Source organism: Hemiscyllium ocellatum, chromosome 13 (assembly GCF_020745735.1).
Source record: "Hemiscyllium ocellatum isolate sHemOce1 chromosome 13, sHemOce1.pat.X.cur, whole genome shotgun sequence".
Taxonomy (NCBI): Eukaryota; Metazoa; Chordata; class Chondrichthyes; order Orectolobiformes; family Hemiscylliidae; genus Hemiscyllium; species Hemiscyllium ocellatum.
Window position 1 is genome coordinate 30,386,796 of NC_083413.1, and position 19,288 is coordinate 30,406,083.

A 19,288-nucleotide genomic window follows, 5' to 3' on the forward strand; every position below is an offset into this window, starting at 1 on the left:
TCCTATGTGCCAGGTAGGACTCCAGCCAGTGGAGAGGTTGTCTCTGATTCAAGTTTTGCAAGGGCTCCTTAATGTCACACTCAGATGAATGTGACCTTGATGTCAAGGCCTGTCCCTTTCACCTCACCTCTAGAATTCAGCTCTTCTGTCTACATTTGAACTAATGCTATAATGAGGTCAGGAATTGAATGATCCTAGCAGGATTCAGTCTGAGCAGGTTATTACAAAGCAAATACTGCTTGAGGGCATTATTGATGACTTCTTACATTATTTGACTGATGATTGAGAGTAAACTGATAGGGTGGTAATTGGCTTCACAATATATCAGTGAGGCTCAATACTCAAAACCAACAGGCAAATGACTAGCACAGACCAGATTCTGATGGAGCATAATTTAATTGCTGACGTATTTGTGAGATCAACTCGAGCAGAAAAATCAAGATGTACTATCAGGGCACTTTCTGTATGTTGGATCTTTTAGTCATTCATTGGTACAGTGTTCAGATAATTCAGTGCACTTAAACATCAAGAAGTCGAAATTTTACAGGGGAGATTGTTACTACTATCTGACCAACAAACTCAATTCTATGTTTAGTGACTCTGCAATGCCAATAAGTGGCACAACATGCAAGTCTGGAACAGAATCCATCTTACTCTCCAAAGCTTATCTGACAGCAGTCATTACTTTAGAGTGAGAGCGTTGCAAGTTCAAACAGTATGTGAATCATTTACCCACCATATTTATGCTGGCTCTTTATTAGAGCATTCAAATATGAATGCCACAATCTTTTTTCACAATATAACCCTGTGTCTTCCTCCCTCTCATATGTTTACAGCTTTATTTCCCCATGAAACAAAGCAATTATCTCCGACCGATCTATCTTCTGAAATTAAGTTTACAGTGCTTCCTCACCCCAATGTTTTCCGTCCCTTCCCTTACTCAACTAAGAACAGTTATGACTTCTTGGCATTTGTTTGCCTCGATAAGAACCAGTTGATTTCAGAATAAATCACTGTCAATTGAAAATGTCTACTTTGAAGATGTGATGTTTGTTGACAGACACAGAAAAGGATAAGATTAATTAGGAGATGCAACATAGGAGACAATGAAAGGAGAAGTACATTCTAAAAACAATGGTATGAATTTTACAGAAACCAAGATTACACATTGTTTTCCAGGGTGTTCAATCAATTTCAATGCATTTGCAAATCTCCATGCAACATTTTAATAGATGGTTCAATCTTGTAAAGATCTGACAGTGAAATAATGTAAGAAGTCATCACTAATGCCCTCAAGCAGTGTTTGCTTTGTAATAACCTGCTCAGACTGAATCCTGCTAGGATCGTTCAATTCCTGACCTCATTATAGCATTGTTTCAAATGTGGACAGAATAGCTGAATTCCAGAGGTGAGGTGAAAGGGACAGTCCTAGACATCAAGGTCACATTCATATAAGTTTGGCATTAAGGAACCCTTGCAAAACTTGAATATGGTTAAAACATTCTTAAAGATAAACAGATTATATACCGTCTAAGACACTTTGTCTTTCCCAGCCGGAGGATGAGGAAGAGCCCATGCTGGTTGGTGAAGCTGGAATTTCCTCTTTTTCTGTAAAAAGCAGAAACATATTCTTGTACTTTCAGTTTTGTTTCATTCAATAGATACTTACTTTTGTAATTTGCCCTACTTAATGCCTACAAAAAAAATTCTTGCAAGTTTTAGAAACTACTGGAATTAAAAATCCTTATATGCTAAAAATATAAGATTCCAAATTAAATCAACTTTTGTATCTTGCTACTCCTCAACAAATATCAAATATTAGTCAAGCATATATCACAGGAAAATCCTTGACTGGAAATCTAATAGAACTGATTTGGGTATCCTCTGAGCATGCTGCTGAATTTAGCTTTCACTTATAGATATTAGCACTTTACATTATTCTGTCTCCTTCATTGGCATTGCTACTAAACTCATGACGATTATTTACCATCTGATAGAATTTATGGGACCTGATGTAAAATCATTAAGTCACTATTCCTTGTAAAGGCCAAGTTGGAGAGGAAACCTCTATCCCACTTTTACATTTTATAATAATATTGACTAAAGGAGACGGTAATTATTAGGACAAGATTACTTTACTGTTTGGATACTGACTCTTGTACAGATCTGATAACGTTTATTATCAGGAAACAAACTGACATATCTTAGTCCTTTCAGCCCGCATTCTTGTGCTGCTATTATAAAATCTACCACAGAATAAAGAAAGTATTTATGACCTGAAAAGTACAGCAGTCTTCGTAAATTAATATCTGTTGACGGATAAGGAACAAAACAAAGTGTTGCAATGAGTGAATTAAAAAGACTTGCACTTAGACATGCATCTAGATCATGACAAAATGCTTATGAATCATCTCTTGAAGTGTAGTGACAGTTATAAGCTAACAACTGTAGCAGACAAATTGTGCTCTGGACAGTGTGAGAAGTGAACGAATCACAGAAATGGGCAAGATTTTTCAAAGAGTGTCAGGCACATCAGTTTGTTGCTGCGCTACTTTCTGATATTAAAGAGTTCCACATTACTGACAGAAGATTCTGATCAGGGATCCTTCAGAAATGTAGTGTACTTAAATCTAACAGGTGCCTCGTAGTGCAAAGGAGGCCAAACCATGCTTCTTTTCTCATGATTTGGAGATGCCGGTGTAGGACTGGGGTGTACAAAGTTAAAAATCACACAACACCAAGTTATAGTCCAACAGGTTTAATTGGAAGCACACTAGCTTTCGGAGCGACGATCCTTCATCAGGTGATTTTTAACTTCCTTTCTCATAGCAGTCAGTTGTCTATTCTGTGACTTAAATGTCCAGAATCACCAACAGCCACTTTGACAGCCCCTGAAAATTGGGTAAGTACGCAAAGTAAGCATTATGTCAGGGTGTCGGGATGGGTCGGGTTCCAGGTGAGAAGAGTCCAAGTCAGTAAGAGATAGCATGCCAGCTAAGCAGCATACCAGGTAGGCAGAGTGCCACGATGCAAGGTGAAAAAGGGAGCCAGTTAAGGGGTGGAGTGTCACAGTGGACAAGGGACATCAAGTCTGGTGGTGGAGTGAGTATTGGGTCGAAGGAGGTGTGGTTGAGTGGAAGCACGGAAATTTGGGGGAGGGTCAGTTCAATAATTACCAAGGAGTTAGACTAGTTTTTAAATGCCTAGCTTTTCCAGGATAGCTCTCATTCAACTGCAGTAGAACCCTCAACATCTTAATGGGTGCTTCTGGAGGATTACAGGAACACTGGAACTGCCCATCAGAACTGCCCTCAATTTCCTGGTAACTTCCTTGGATCCTGCAATGTTGGAGGTTTTACAGAATCCTGAAGACCAACGCTGCCGCAGAAATGACCATATGGACATTGGAAAATACAAGCCACTATATCTGAACTCATCTTCTGGTATCATCTCTAACTGTTTTTGGTCAATGCTGGAGCTGCTTACTAGATTCATACGTACCTCACACCATTAGGGGAACTTGAAACAAACATACCCTTAAAGGAATCAACAGGTTAATGAAAAGGGAAATAAAGGCAAAACCACCTCTACAAATTCTGTATGAGTGCAAATGAAAGGGAATACTTGGATAGGTTGGCAAAAGCAGAACCAAAAATATAAAACATAGCAGTAAGAAACTCTTTCTGTACTTTACCAACTTGAACAGAATTTGATTTGAGTTATAAAGAATAGCTGATAGGATTATTTACCCATAGCAATAATAGTACCTGTTGATATGATCAAATCATCCAAGTCCTCGGAATCTTGGCTTGAGTGCCTTCGGCCCAATCCAACAGAATAACTTCTCTGCCGCTTGGTTCCTGAGCAAAAGCCTCGAGTTTGGTTGAATTTACTTCCTTGATAAAACCAAGAGAGATTTGTGTGATCCATTGTGCACAGGAATGCAGCTCCATGTAGATATTCTACTGTTATGGTATGGTCCTGGCAGAAGCATTGTTACTAGAAAATTACTTGGTCACAGGGAAGTGCTTGTGAATATAATTTCTAACCTTGAGCATAAGCTTGAACTATAAAATCCATTGGGAAAACATGCACAATTTTGAAGATCATTTGTGGTTGGATTTGCTGACAGTCTTGTAAGTGATTGCCTTTATTGCTATTACTTTATTTTCCTCTTCTGTCTTTAAAGGTCTGCCTAATGGCTTAGGATACATTCACTGCAAACACTTTGAAGTGCCCTGGGACACTTTATTATACCAAAAATTGTTATATGGTATCTGCCTTGGTGCTGACGGCACTTCAAGCCAACATTTATCTTTCAATTGATAGTACTAATCATACAATCATTCGTTTATTGTTTTAATTTTTGCGATTCTGGAAATTGGTAACCAAATTACCTAGATTACAACAGTGGTAATTCAAAGCTATTTAATTGGTTGTAAAGCACTTTTTAACATCTTGAGGTTATGAAAGGCACTATATAATTGCAAGCTCTTTATTTCCATAGATGCAAATTTTTGTCTCTTGACAATAAAAAAATTGAAATATTAACAACTTTACATCAGTCAGTATTGACTTTCTGTAGATGTAAATGGATAAATTAACAAACTATAATCATTTTTCTGTGAGCTCAAAAGTTACATTCAGTCTTCACTGTCTCATGGGATTGAATATGTTTTAAGAAGTAACATCTTCCAAGAAAATGCACTAGTCAAAAAATATTTTATTGCCGCAAAAAGAACAATGTGAATTGCAGTAAGTTTAATTTGAGTTGTCATGATGGTTGCAATGATGGACAATTGATCTTTTTTCCTTAACAAAGAGGTTTGCCAAAAAAGACATTGGTACATCAATAACATCCTTATTACTGCTTCATCCTCTCCTTTGTAATTGGAAAAATTAAACAATTTTGCTTCCAATTTCCATTTTTTTATCTTAACCCAATTCATCTCTATCTCTTTCCTTCCTTTGACTTATTTGTTTTCATTTCTGGGGATAGACTGGCCACCAATGTCCACCACAAACCCACCAACTTCCTGTTACCTGACTACACATCGTAATACACTGTTCCCTTCAGGGACTCTGTTCCATTCTTCCCATTTCTCCATCATGGTAACATCTGATTTAATGATGCCACCTTCCACAGCAGTGCCTCTGATATGTCCTCCTGTTCTCTCAAGAGGACTCCCCCACAGTGGCTGACAGAGCCCTCAGCTGTCGGACCTATTTCCTGCAGCTCTCTTCTCAGCCTTTCCCCTCACTTCCAGAAAAAATAATAGGTTTCCTCTTGTTCACATTATCCACTCCAGCAGCCTCCACATTCCATTGATCATCCTTCACTATTTCTGCCACTTCCAACAGGATGCCATGACCAACACATCATCCCCGCCCCCAAACCCCTCCCCATGTCCCTACCTTCTTTGTCAGCATTCCACAGGAACCATTTTCATCCATGATATCCTGCTCAACTCTTCCATCATTCTGAACACTTGCTCAATATCCTTCACATGCAATCATGGGTGTAGTATTTACCCTTGTACTCCCTCCTTCCATACTTTTCAAACCTCCAAATACATGTTCCAGGTGAAGTAGTGGCTCACATATACTTCTTTCAATGTAGTCTATTCATAATACAGCCTCCTGTGCAAGGTAAGACTAAACACAGACTGGGTGTTTGCTTTAAGGAACTCCATTCACACCTAAAGAATGATCTGACCTTCCAGTTGCATACCATTTCAATATACCATCTCACCCTCTAATTTATATGTCCATCCTAGGCCTGCAAAATGCAAACAAACTGGAAGAGCAGCAACTCATTTTCTGCTCAGGCACTTTCAAACCTTCAGGACTCAATATTGAGTACAGCTTCACAGCATGAACAATATCCTCCAATTTTATTATGCTGCTCTCCCACCCCCTAACCCTGCCTTGTGTTTTGTTTGTATGGGTTAGCTCTCAGCAACACTGACCTATTCACAACTGTTTTGCTTCTGTATCTCTCCTCCACTACCATTAGTACCCTCTTTCTCTTTTGCTTTGAGCACCTTTAACATTCACTCCACTTTGCCCTTTGTCAACAACTTAAAAACAAATATTTTCTAGTTTCCTTCAGTTCTGAAAAAGTCATATTCAATCAAAATGTTAATTTTGTTTCTCTCTCCACAGATGATGCCAAAGCTGCTAAATTGCTGTAGCATTTTCTGTGTTTTTTTTTATTCAAAGTCTCCAGTATCCACAATTCTTTGCTTTTAAATGTATAACTGTTCTCTCTTGGATAATCTTTGCTATAATTGTGATGCATCTTTAACAGAATAAAACTTCTGTTAAAATGTGCTCCTAGTTCTAGCTTATCTTCAGTCATTTAAACACAGGAAGAAAACATCTCAACTTCTGTTGTAGAGATCTTGATCGTAAAACATTAATTCTGTTTCTTATTCTGCAAATGCTGCCTGACTTGCTGTGTGTTTTCAGCATTTTCTGGTTTTACTGTTGAAGTGGATAGTAAGTTTTTGCTTCAGAGTTTTAAATCCTACCTTTTTGAGGACTGCAAAGCATTGTTGTCATGGACAATGACCACACAGATAAATGCAACATGAAAAACAATTGTATTCAAACTGTTGAGAACTGGGTTTTTAGGCTTAAAGAACATCATTTGTGCCTAGAGTGATAATTAGTGGAAAACATCATTGGAGATTTTGGAATACTGACTTCTACATTTTGTTTTCCATTCACCTGATCACAATGTACCATTGGCTTTTGGAAAATTGGAGGACGTGAGGACATAAAAGTGCACATACAAGAGCTCTAAGCTGCCCTGCATACTTTGCCTCCCTGAATAAATGGTGCAGAAGTTGAATGGTGAGCAAAATTCTCTGAACTATTGTCTGGTGTTATAATTCACTAAAAATTATTTTAGCATGTGAGCAACCAACACTTTAGCTGCAAGACTAGGGGACTTCAAAAGCGCTAGCACATTAACATTACCTGCGTTTCTCACTTCAACATATGACGGTAAAGATTTCTGTGTGACAGCATTTATTGGGATGATGGTTGTGTATTTGGACAGGCTATTACATGCTCTACTTGTCTGAATGGTTTTCAGGCGGTATCTTCTAGATGATCCTTCAGAAAAGTAGACAACAAATTGTTTAGTTCAACTTTAAATCTAGTGCCTAATTTTAAGTCTATTATCCTCTATAGTTCAGTTATTACCTTGCTTTAAATTGAAGTTTCTAGAAGATTCTAAAAGCAAAATCGTTTACTTCAGCATTCTTAATAAGTAACTGTTTATGTATAAAAAAAGCCCATGTCCCTGCTTTATTTAAATTTCCAGGTTCAAAACACTGGAGCATTCAAGTATTTTACGAGTAAAAATAACTTTAGTTTGTGTTGACCGAATTTTTTTTGTTTTCCCGAATTCATTGTAGAAGATCACTTAGGTCCAGTAGATTGAAGAAGATTAGTCAGGAGTATCACGTTTCTATTACAAAGATGGCCCACTCTTTCACCAACTAATATCAAACCAAACTTTATTTAAGAATGTCAGAAAATAGAGATGGCAGACCCCTCAGAGCTATTCACAACAGAATATTTAGTTTCTAGCAAGCATTAGAGCATTAACTATTTTTGTTGAGAGTTTGCACTCTGTATCCATTACTTTATAGGGGAAAGAAGTTTTCATCATTTATCCCTAACTTAGATCTTTCAAGGTGATAATTAATTATTAAAATCGTGGAGTCTAACACAGTCATTTTTACAAAGTTTTAGAAATGAATTTACCATATTCAATTTCACTCTCTTTCTCAGCCATATTTTCAAAGTCTCTGATAACTGATTGTGCAGTCAGCTGATGGAGGATCTCATCCCATGGATTTTCAGTAAGTTGTGTTGATTCCTGTTCTGACGGTGCATGGTAGAGGGAGGAAAGGTTAGCTGTTACCTCCCAAGTGACTGACTTCCCACAGATCAAGCCATGAATCACTGATTTACACTGCATTATGGGCACATCATTCACTTCACTTAAACCCGGATCCTCCGAGGCCACTGGGGAAAAAAGATTCTCAGGATCAAAGAAAGTGTCCCAGTCGGGAGTGGGCATTTGAAACAGCAGGTTGTCTGTAGAATAAGATAATCAGAAACAAGCTTAGACATCAAAAATCATTTTATTAATTTAAATCAAATTAAACTTTTTTGATGCATTGAAATTTAATGCTAACTTTATGATTGTACTAGGCACTCCTGTTGCTGAATGAGGTTATTACAATGTGTCATAGTCTCCTGCTAATTTTCTGAACGGTGTTTCCTGTTTTTGCTTTTCCCTTCTCTTTATTCTGTCACAAAAGGAGATTTCGCAGGGTTGGGCAGTGCTGCAGGCTGGTATTTAGATATCTCTCATGGCATTTTTAATTGATATCATATGGATCTATGTTGTCCTCAATAGGTGTATTTCTTCACACATATACTTATAGGAATCACTGGATACCAAGAAGGAATAACAGAAGGCTTGACTGAATTTTTTTTCTATTCTGTAACCCAGCTCAGAGTAATTTCATGCAGTGCTGCATGAACCTAAATTCATTCAGGAATTTAATCTGGAGACACCTGATCTTAAGAATCCATGTGACAGGTAATTATGCCAGACAGAGTCCATAATCAAAATATTCATCAAGTTGTTTATTTAGCATTTTCATCCAACTGGTTTTTCAAGTAGTTGTGTGAGAAGTGAGATTTTGGCAGAACTTGCTAAATCTTCAAGATGTGGAGGAGCCAATGTTGGACTGGGGTGGCAAAGTTCAAAATCACACAACACCAGGTTATCGTTCAACAGGTTTAGTTGGAAGCACTACCTTTCAGAGCACTGCTTCTTCACCAGCATCACCTGATGAAGGAGCAGTCATCCGGAAACAAGGGTTTCCAAATAAACCTATTGGACTATAACCTGGTGTTGTGTGATTTTTAACTAAGTCTTCAAGGCAACACTAAGGTTAACTCAGCATTTGAATGAGTCAATCAGATGACCAGATGTTTCATTTAAAAGACTGATTATCTGTAATCACTTACTGGAATCATTGAGGTTCCGCCTGGAGAAACCATCAGCTTGAAATTGTTGGGATTCACAACCAATGTCATTCATTCTTCCCCCGACTGACCAATTTAGCATTTGGTCTGTGGAAACCTTCTCCAAGGCCTTGCGTAGATGACGCATATCCAGCTGACCATTTGGTGAAGAGAAACTCCGGCCAGACAAGGCTGCTTGCGCTATCAGTTTTCTTTTCCTTCTTGCTTCATCTGAAGAATGATCAATGCCTACTGTGTCCTGAAATGAAGGAGAGAATTCTTTTCACTGTAGTAGCTAAATGTATCAAGCAAATGGATTGATTTGTTTCTCTAACTAGCAAATGATATAACTGAACTTTGAGATATTAGTTCCACAGGTAACCTATTACACAGTATGGTGCAAGAAATGGATTTAGATAGATGTTTTGAAGATTTGGTAAATATGGGCAGAAACTTCCTTCAGGTTGTTAAATTAATTGCATAGAAGTCATATTTGAGCACTTTGTTCATGGTCCATGGAAGGACTAGAGAAGGAGGCAACTTTTTCTTGTCACTTACATCCTTAGCATCTCATTTCTATGTGACTGTTCTAATTTTTTGACACCTCCTAAATAGAAACTTGAAATTATATCTTTACATGAGAGTAAATCAGAACAGCTAGAATCCTTCAGTTCCCTTCATCAATATTTGGCTGTGGAATTTCTCCTTCCTTCCTTCAACCATGTTGAGAAGATTGGGAAACACAGAAAGTTTTTAAAAATCCAGAATCTCGATGTTGTTATCTTCCCCTCAAGCCTTAACCTCCCCTCAAGCCTCAATCGGCTGATTGGGCCATGTTTGATCAGTCCGCAGGTACCTTGGAAGAGTACACCACCACCGTCGCAGACTTTATCTGCAAGTGTGTGAAGGACTACATACTGAGGAAGTCAACCTGGGTGTTCTCCAACAGGAAACCCTGGATGAATCAGGACTACAGAACCTGCTAAAAACCAGGAGTGAGGGCTTCAGATCAGGAGACCCACTCAAAAATAAAGAATCCAAGTGTGACCTTTGCAGAGCCATTAAGACAGCCAACGACCAATACCGATCCAAACTACAGACCCAGACAGACACCCGGCATGGACTGAATGACATCACAGGTTCTAAAACGATGACATATCCCTCCCAGATTATCTCAAAGCCTTCTATGCTCGCTTTGAGCAGCATTTCGGCAGAGAGGTAACAACTATTCCAACAAGTCCTGATGAACCTATCCCAACATCAGAGGACAAATCAGTTTTCCATTGTGTGAATCCAAGGAAAGTGATGGGACCAGACGAAGTACCAGGCCATTCTCTCAGAGTGTGTGCAGATCAACTGGCAGAGGTCTTCTCAGACATCTTCAATCTCTCCCTGTAGCAGGCCACTGTCCCTGTCTGTATCAAGAGGGCCAACATCATTCCTGTGCCTAAGAAGACTCATGAAGCATGTCTCAATGACTACCGCCCAGTGGCCCTAACCTTGGTGGTCATGAAGTGCTTTGAAAGGCTGGTCATGGCATTAGTCAACTCCAGCCTCCCCACTACTCTGAACCCACTCCAATTTGCCTATCGGACCAACAGATCCATGTCAGATGCCATATCACTTGCCCTTCACTCCTCCCTATAACATCTTGACACCAAGAATAGCTACATAAGAATCCTACTGAATGACTAAAATTCAACCTTCAACACTATTATCCACTCGACACTGATTACAAAGCTTAATGAGTTCGGACTAAGCCCCACTCTCTGCAATTGGATTCTCAGTTTCCTAACCCACAGGCCACAATCAGTGAAGATTGGGGACAATATTTCGTCGTCACTAACACTCAACACTGGAGCCCCCCAGTAATATGTAGTCAGCTCCCCCCACTGTACTCACTGTATACCCATGACTGTGTTGCCAAATACCAGACTAATGCCATGTACAAGTTCGCTGATGACACCATAGTCAGTCGAATCTTAGATGGTGATGAAATAGACTGCAGACAGGGGGTGGAATACCTGGCAAAATGGTACTCTGAGAACAACCTGGGCTCTCAATGCCAGCAAAACCAAGGAACTCATTACTGACTTTTGATGGGATGTTACTCATGCTCCCCTACACATTGACAGCACAGAGATGGAATGAGTGGAATCTGTCAAGCTTCTGGGAGTGGTCATCTCCAGCAAGTTTTCTTGGACCTCTTCATATAGACGCACTGGTTACAAAGGCCCAACAACATCTCTTCTTCCTCAGGCAGCTGAGGAAATTTGGCATGACAGCGAATACCCTTGCCAACTTTTATAGGTGCGCCATCGAGAGCATTCTGTCTGGATGTATCACTACCTGGTATGGCAACTGTACCATTCAAGATCAGAGATGGTTACAGAGAGTGGTGAACTCGGCCCGGACAATCACAAAGGTCAACCTCCCATCTACAGAATCCATCTACCAGGCCCGCTGTCAAGGAAAGGCCGCCAGCAATCTTAAAGATCCATCCCACCCTGGCAATGTTTTTCTATAACCTCTACCATTGGGGAGAAGGTACAGAAGCCTGAACACACACACCAACTGGTTTTGCAACAGTTTCTCCTCTACCATTGTTAGAATACAGAATGGACTCACAAACGCTTAACAGTCGCCTGTACTTGTGTTTTTGTTTTTGCAGCTGTTTACCTATTATTTACTATCTATGCTACTTAACTGCATGATCTGCTTGTATTGCTCGCTAGTCAAAGCTGTTCACTGTGCCTCAGTACACGTGACAAGAAAATCAATTCAATTCAATTCAATTCAATACAATTCAAGTGATGACTTTAGAATCTTGTTATAATATGGTGACTATAATATTTCCATACATTTTAAAATTTTCCATACATTTTCCATACGCCTCTTTAATATCTGTACTGGCCTTATTTCTACTTGGCTTCCAAGTCTTCTCATATTCCTGAGAAACTAGAAGGAGCAAATTCCCAACACATAAGTTCGAGCAAGTGACTTGTATCCCTGGTGGCTGCAGCTTGCCAGTTACTTGTCCCAGTAATCATCCAACTCTGTCTTCAGCACAGTGTTCCTGCATGTTCCACAGCCACTTCTGTTCTTGATTCTTCATCCATGTAAGTCGGCATCAGCAAATCCCGAGCCTCAGCACATCATCACCCATTGAGGCCAACTCTCACACCACCTCAACTCTTACAATACTTTACTTTGAAACTTAGCAAACCTTACAATTTGGTAAAAACAATGACTGCAGATGCTGGAAATCAAATTCTGGATTAGTGATCCTCTTGGAAGGATGCCTGCCTTGAAGAAGTTTTCCTCCCCTCTCTACAAGAATCTCAGGGAGTCCCTCTCCCACCGCAACTCCCAGGTCATTTATCACCTTCATCCCCTCCCCCACTCACCTACTGTACTCAATGCTATTTCTCCCAACCCCCACCCTCCTCTAGCTTATCTCTCCACCCTTCAGGCTCTCTGCCTTTATTCCTGATGAAGGGCTTTTGCCTGATACGTTGATTTCGCTGCTCCTCAGATGCTGCCTGAACTGCTGTGCTCTTCCAGCACCACTAATCCAAAACCTTACAACTTACAGAGCCAGGTTATTTGCCTGCAGCTACACACACAAATCCTATGCATCTACTCAGGATGGCTCTTCGCCTGATTACTTAGTGCTTACTCATTTTATATTCACTTGCAGGTTGCCAGTCTCTGGATACTTCAGATTGTTTTCTTCGTTCACACTGACTTCAGCACTGACTTGTGGAGTGTCAGACTCTGTCTGGGTCACACTGCCTTTTAGTAGACAATGTCTTCAGTGATCAGTTCCAGGCTGTCAGTCTCCATGATTTCCAATTCTTATAGCACGGAAGAACAGGCAGGCAGCTTGGCATTGTGAGGAACAATGAACAATCAAGGGGCAGACACAGCACTGGATGGCTCTGTGCTATATAATGTCACACTTGCAGAATGTGTTATCATCTTAGACAGGAAACACTCTCCATGTACTTCAATCAAATGGCCACTATGGAAGTTACTTTGGCAGTTATGTAGTTAACTTAGTCTTGCAAATCATGCCCGGGATCTTTTACAGGGTTCCAGTAACAGATAATGATGGTGCATTGTGATAGGTTAGTTAAATCACTGGGAGATGAGTTAATGCTGAAGATGATGGTGTTGTAATGTTAAAAATCACACAACACCAGGTTATAGTCCAACAGGTTTAATTGGAAGCACACTAGCTTTCAGAGCGTCGCTCCTTCACCAGGTGGTAGTTGTAATGTGACAGGTTAAGTGTGATGGAAGGAACCAATGTGGCAGATGATTAGTTTAGAAAAATAAAGCAAGCCAGCATGATTGGTTATGCTAATGTTATCCGATAAGCAGGGGACCAACAAATTGTATAAACTAAAGGAGAACAAAAAAATTATGGGGTGCCAGGGAAAGGCATTTTACTGGCTCTCACAGCCTTGATTTTGCAAGATTAAAGTTTAATTTCGTGAAGGATTTTCTGTGTCTCCTGGTAATTTTTTTATAGAACATGGAGTGATTCTTCCACAACATCACGTGTGCATGTCAAAGGGAAATAGCGCTTAGTGGGGTCAAGGGGGTCATCCAATTCCAGTCCAGGAGGGTTGGTCATGATCAGAATACTATTTTGTCCTCTCAGAGCCCAGGGGAAGTATCCTTACTATCCGGGTATGTGCCATGGTCAGTCCTGCAGGTCAAGTACAACCAGTCTAAGGATTGCAGGTAGATCAGTTAGAGACACGAGATAGTCAGGCCATCCCACCTTGAGCTTTGACAAAGGGTCAGTTACACTCGAAACGTCAGCTCTTTTCTCTCCTTACAGATGCTGCCAGACCTGCTGAGATTTTCCAGCATTTTCTCTTTTGGATCCAACCAAGTCAAATTGGTTGAAGGCATCATGGAGCTTTCCAAAAGCAGACAATGAAGTCCTGAGGATAGGGTTCACTGCAGCATGGTGCTGATTGGGCACATCTAAATGAAGGGTGAGACATCATAGAGAAGAGTAAGGGACTGGGAGCTCTGGGGGGTGGTGGGGAAGTAGGGATGGACTGGGTGAAGACAGAGCACCTATCACATCCAGAGCATACTGACCTCTAGCTGAAAATGTGTTGCTGGTCAAAGCACAGCAGGCCAGGCAGCATCTCAGGAATAGAGAATTCGACGTTTCGAGCATAAGCCCTTCATCAGGAATGACCTCTATATGAGGAGGGTGGAGAATCATCAAGAACATGGGAATTGCAAATTAATGACCTTTTGGAGTAACACAGATACAGTCACTATATTATGAAGAGGCTCACAGCCGATGGAGGGAGGTTGAAAGTTCACAGTGAGACCAGCAAAGAAGGGCAAATGAAGGATGGGATGGAAAAATCTTGTATAATACGCACAGCCTGAAAATCACTCATAAAAATGCATAGTTGGAACCTTGCCAGGTCTGTAGCAATGGATTGTAGATCTGTGTATGTATCTAACAAAGTGTGGGTCTCCATGGTGATTGTCATCCTCTCCATAGAGACAGCCAGATGCTACATGCCAAAGACAGCACAGCATTGACAATTTTGGTGGACTCCTGCCGAATGTTCCTGTGCCTGTCTGTGTATTTTTATAAAAACATTAATGGCTGTGAGAGTGGGGTTACCATGGGGAATTTTAATCTACATGTTGTTCGGCCAAACCAGCTCAGTCAGGGTAGCCTTCAGGAGGAGGTTGTTGAGGGTATCCATGATGGTTTTCTTGAACAGTACGTAACGGAACTGACGAGGGAGCAAGCTATCCTCAATGTGGTCCTGTGTAATGGTGCAGGAATAGTTAATGACCTCATAGTTAGGGATCTACCTGGAAACAACAAACACAGTATGGTTGAATTTAGAACACAGATGGAGAGGGTGAAGTTAAAATCCAATACCAGGGTCCTGTGCTTAAACACGGGAGACTACAATAGGATGAGGGAGGACTTGGCTAAAGTAGATTGGAAACAAAGATTTTATGATGGGACAGTTGAAAAATAATGAAGGGCTTTTGCCTGAAACGTCGATTTTCGCTGCACTTTGGATGCTGCCTGAACTGCTGTGCTCTTCCAGCACCACTGATCCAGAAAGCAGTGGAGGACTTTGAAAGCAACTTTTCAAAGTGCTCAGCAAAAGTATATTCCAGTGAAAAAGAAGGACTGTAAGAAAAGGGGGAATCTGCCATGGGTGTCTAAGGAAATTGAAAGACAAAGCATACCAAGTGGCCAAAAATAGCATGAAACGAGGAGATTGGGAAAACTTTAAAGGTCAACAGAAAGCCAGAAAAAGAGCTGTAAAGAAAAGTAAGATAGAACATGAGAAAAACTAACACAGACTATAAAGACAGATAGCAAAAGTTTCTATAAATATATAAAATGAAAAAAAGTAGTTAAAATAAACGTTGGTCCTTTAGAGGATGAGAAGGGGGATTTATTAATGGGATATGAGGAAATGGCCGAGCCATTGAACAGGTAGTTTGTGTTGGTCTTCACAGTGGAGGACACTAACAACATGCCAGTAATTGACAAAGAGACAAAGGTAGGTGAGGACCTGGAGACAATCCTTGTTACAGAAGCTGTGGGTTTGGCAAACTAATGGAACTAAGGATAGACAAGTGCCCTGGCCTTGATGCAAGACATCCCAGGATACGAAAAGAGATGGCGGGAGAAATAGCAAGGGCACTGGTGATAATTTTTCAAAGTTCACTGGACTCTGGGGCAGTCCCAGCAGATTGGAAAACAGCAAATGTGACACCACTGTTTAAAAAGGGAGGTAGACAAAAAATGTGAATTAGAGTGGTGCTGGAAAAGCACAGCTGGTCAGGCATCCTGCTCCTTGGATGTTGTCTGACCAGCTGTGCTTTTCCAGCACCACTCTAACTATACTCTGATCTCCAGCATCTGCAGTCCTCACGTTCGCTTAAAAGATGGGGAATTATAGACCGGTTAGCTTAACCTATGTAGTGGAGAAGATTAGATTAGATTACTTACAGCATGGAAACAGGCCCTTCGGCTCAATAAGTCCACACCGACCCTCTGAAGAGCAACCCACCCAGACTCATTTCCCTACATTTACCCCTTCACCTAACACTATGGGCAATTCAGCATGCCCAATTCACCTGACCGGCACATCTTTGGACTGTGGGAGGAAACGGGAGCAAACCCACACAGACACAGGGAGAATGTGCAAACTCCACACAGACGGTTGCCTGAGACGGGAATTGAACCCAGGTCTCTGGCCCTGTGAGGCAGCAGTGCTAACCACTGTGCCACTGGGAGTCTATTATCAAGGAAGACATTGCAAGGCATCTCGATAGAAATTGTCCCATTGGTAGACGCAGCATAGGTTCACAAAGTGCAGGTCATACTTAACAAACCTTTTGGAATTCTATGAAGACATTAGGAGCAAGATGGACAACAGGGATCCAGTGAATATAGTGAACCTAGATTTCCAAAAGGCCTTTGACAAGGTGCCGCACAAGAGGCTGCTGTGTAAGATAAGATTTCATAGGGTTATGGGTAAAGTATTAATATGGATAGAGGATTGGTTGACTAACAGGAAGCAAAGAGTGTGCATAAATGAATGCTATTCTGGCTGGCAATCAATGACTGGTGGGGTGCCTCAGGGATCAGTGTTGGGACTGCAATTATTCACAATTTATACAGATGATTTGGATTTGAGGACTACGTAGTGTGTCAAGGTTTGCAGGTGACACTAAGATGAGTAGCACAGCAAAGTGTGCAGAGGATTATGAAACTGCAGAGGAACATAGATACTTTAAATGAGTGGGAAAAGGTCGGGCAGATGGAAAATCATGTTAATAAATGTGAAGTCATCCATTTTGGTATGGATAACAGTAAAAAGGATTATTACTTGTAAAACGGTAAAAAGTTGCAGCATGTTGCTGTGCAGAGGGACCCGGGTGTCCTTGTGCATGAATTACAGATGGTTGGTATATAGCTGCAACAGGTAATTAAGAAGGCAAATGGAATTTTGTCCTTCATAGCTAAAGGCATTGAGTTTAAAAGCAGGGAGGCCATGTTGCAGCTGTATAGGTTGCTGGGGAGGCCACATCTGGAGTACTGTGTGCAGTTTTGGTCTCCTTATGTGAGAAAGGATGTACTGGCACTGGAGGGGGTGCAGAGGAAGTTCACTAGATTGATTCTGGAGTTGAGGTGGGTGGCTTATGAGGAGAGACTGAGCAGACTGGGATTATATTAACTGGAATTCAGAAGGATGGGGGAAAGATCTTGTAGAAACATATAAAATCATGGAGGGAGTAGATAAGATAGATTCCTGATGAAGGGCTTATGCCCGAAACATCGAATTTCCTATTCCTTGGATGCTGCCTGACCTGCTGTGCTTTAACCAGCAACACATTTTCAAGGATGTTTCCACTGGCAGGTGAAACTAGGACAAGAGGGCATAGCCTCAAGATTAGAGGGAGCAGACTTAGGGCTGAATTGAGAAAGAACTTCTTCACCCAGAGGCTTGTGAATCTATGGAATTCCCTGCCCAATGAAGTAGTTGACACTACTTCAGTAAAAGTTTTAAAGCTAAGGTAGATTTTTTTTAACAATAAAGGAATTAAGGAATATGGTGAGAGCAGAGGTAAGCGGAGCTGAGTCTACGAAAAGATCAGACATGGTGTTGTTGAATGGTGGAGCAGGCTCGAAGGGCCAGACGGCCTACTCATGCTCCTAGTTCCTTTGTTCTTATGTTATTCTCTGTCTGAGGTTGAAAACATATGCTTAGTTTCTAGCAGTCCTCTGGGTGTCAGAGACCTTTGCTGCTTCTTCCTCCACCACCTGTGGAGACAATTCAATGATGCATTCACCAGATTGTGCTCCTGAGTCTAACATGGAAAGAATGCCCACTGAGTTGAAGGCTCTGGGCTAGTGCAGGGTGCAGGTGAAAGCCTTGTTAGTGCACTCTCTCATGTGGTGGTAGAGTTGAGGATCTCCAGCACTGGCTTATTCTTAGAGGAGGCTTTTTGTCACACAGCATAAGAGAGGGAATTAGACATCTAACAGAAAGGAAGGCTTATGCAGATTAAGAATGAATTGGCATTGGTGGTAATAAGAGAGAGAAGGGCAGTATAGCACAATGAAGCTGGAGGGTTGGTAGGCCATTGAGGGCTCCCAGTCCATAGTTGAACAGTTGTGTTCTTCTCCAGCTCATTCCAATAATTTCTCCTCATAAGGAGTGATGTGCCTAATGTCCACCACTGCCACAAAGAGAGGGGTTGAGCATGATGGAAATGAATAGAAGAGCAGTTGATGGTGACATAGAAATAGGAGAAGTGGTGAGATCTCTCCGGGGAGTTAGTAGGAAGTAGGACAGGAAGGGTTAGTAGTTTGGGACAATGAGGTATTTGCGAGCTGTTGAGTGCATGTGATGCATGCGATGAGGAGAATTGTAGTCAATGAGCCTTGGTGAGAGTTCTCCAGTGCAGAGAAAGAATGATCCTATGAGTGTAAGGTAGCAGAGAGAAGATGGTGACATTAATCATTTCGAGTATTGAATATCGTAGGCCATTCTCCAGCTCTTCTGACTCAAGCACCAGTACTGACCCAGGCTGCTATTTGGGTCCAGTTTGCTTTGGTCCGATGGTTTGGTGTCCTGTCGTAGTCACTTGTCCTCATCCAAAAGCACCTTCAAGTCCCTGTCCATGAAGCAGGATGTGACCTTTCCTTTGTACGTGATAGTGGCCAAGTGCCGCAATGTGGGAGGCTGCACCTGGCTTGCAGCATTCGAGATGGTCTGCAGGTGGCGCTACCAGTAGGAACACTAGAATATCCCACAGTGATGAGAGCTCCTGCCATGTGGCTCCTTGAGAAGCCTGCAATTAAACTGATAACTAATGATGAGAATAGCCGATTATTGTGTGAGAATAGTATCTCACTCCACAAAACACTTTAAATGAAAATAGGGAAATTTTGTCCATAATTTTATTTTGAAGCCCAGAAAATAAATCTTAACAGGCAGTCTTTTAACATGAACTTGGTCTTTCACAGACTCTGAACCATAACATTTGACCTTCATTTAATTGTAACCCGATGTTTCCATATATGGAAAATAGTATTTTGCTTTGATTTTACCAATAGGAGATAGTGAACCTAATAATGATCAATTAATCTTATCTCAAATTAATACCACACTTCTTATCAGGCACATCTCCAACTTTTATCTAA

General features: G+C 41.0%; 1 protein-coding gene across 6 annotated transcripts in view; it reads right to left on the minus strand.

The window, feature by feature from the left end:
• Positions 1-19,288, minus strand: part of vwa5b2 (von Willebrand factor A domain containing 5B2) — a 160,781-nt gene that overhangs the window by 15,638 nt on the left and 125,855 nt on the right. For all 6 annotated transcript variants that reach the window (XM_060834683.1, XM_060834686.1, XM_060834684.1 and 3 more), the window contains 5 exons: positions 9,061-9,316; positions 7,780-8,115; positions 6,985-7,122; positions 3,768-3,896; positions 1,528-1,608 (listed from right to left, as the gene is read on the minus strand). In XM_060834683.1, the coding sequence (XP_060690666.1) occupies positions 1,528-1,608; positions 3,768-3,896; positions 6,985-7,122; positions 7,780-8,115; positions 9,061-9,316 (940 nt within the window). The remainder of the gene's footprint in view (positions 1-1,527; positions 1,609-3,767; positions 3,897-6,984; positions 7,123-7,779; positions 8,116-9,060; positions 9,317-19,288) is intronic.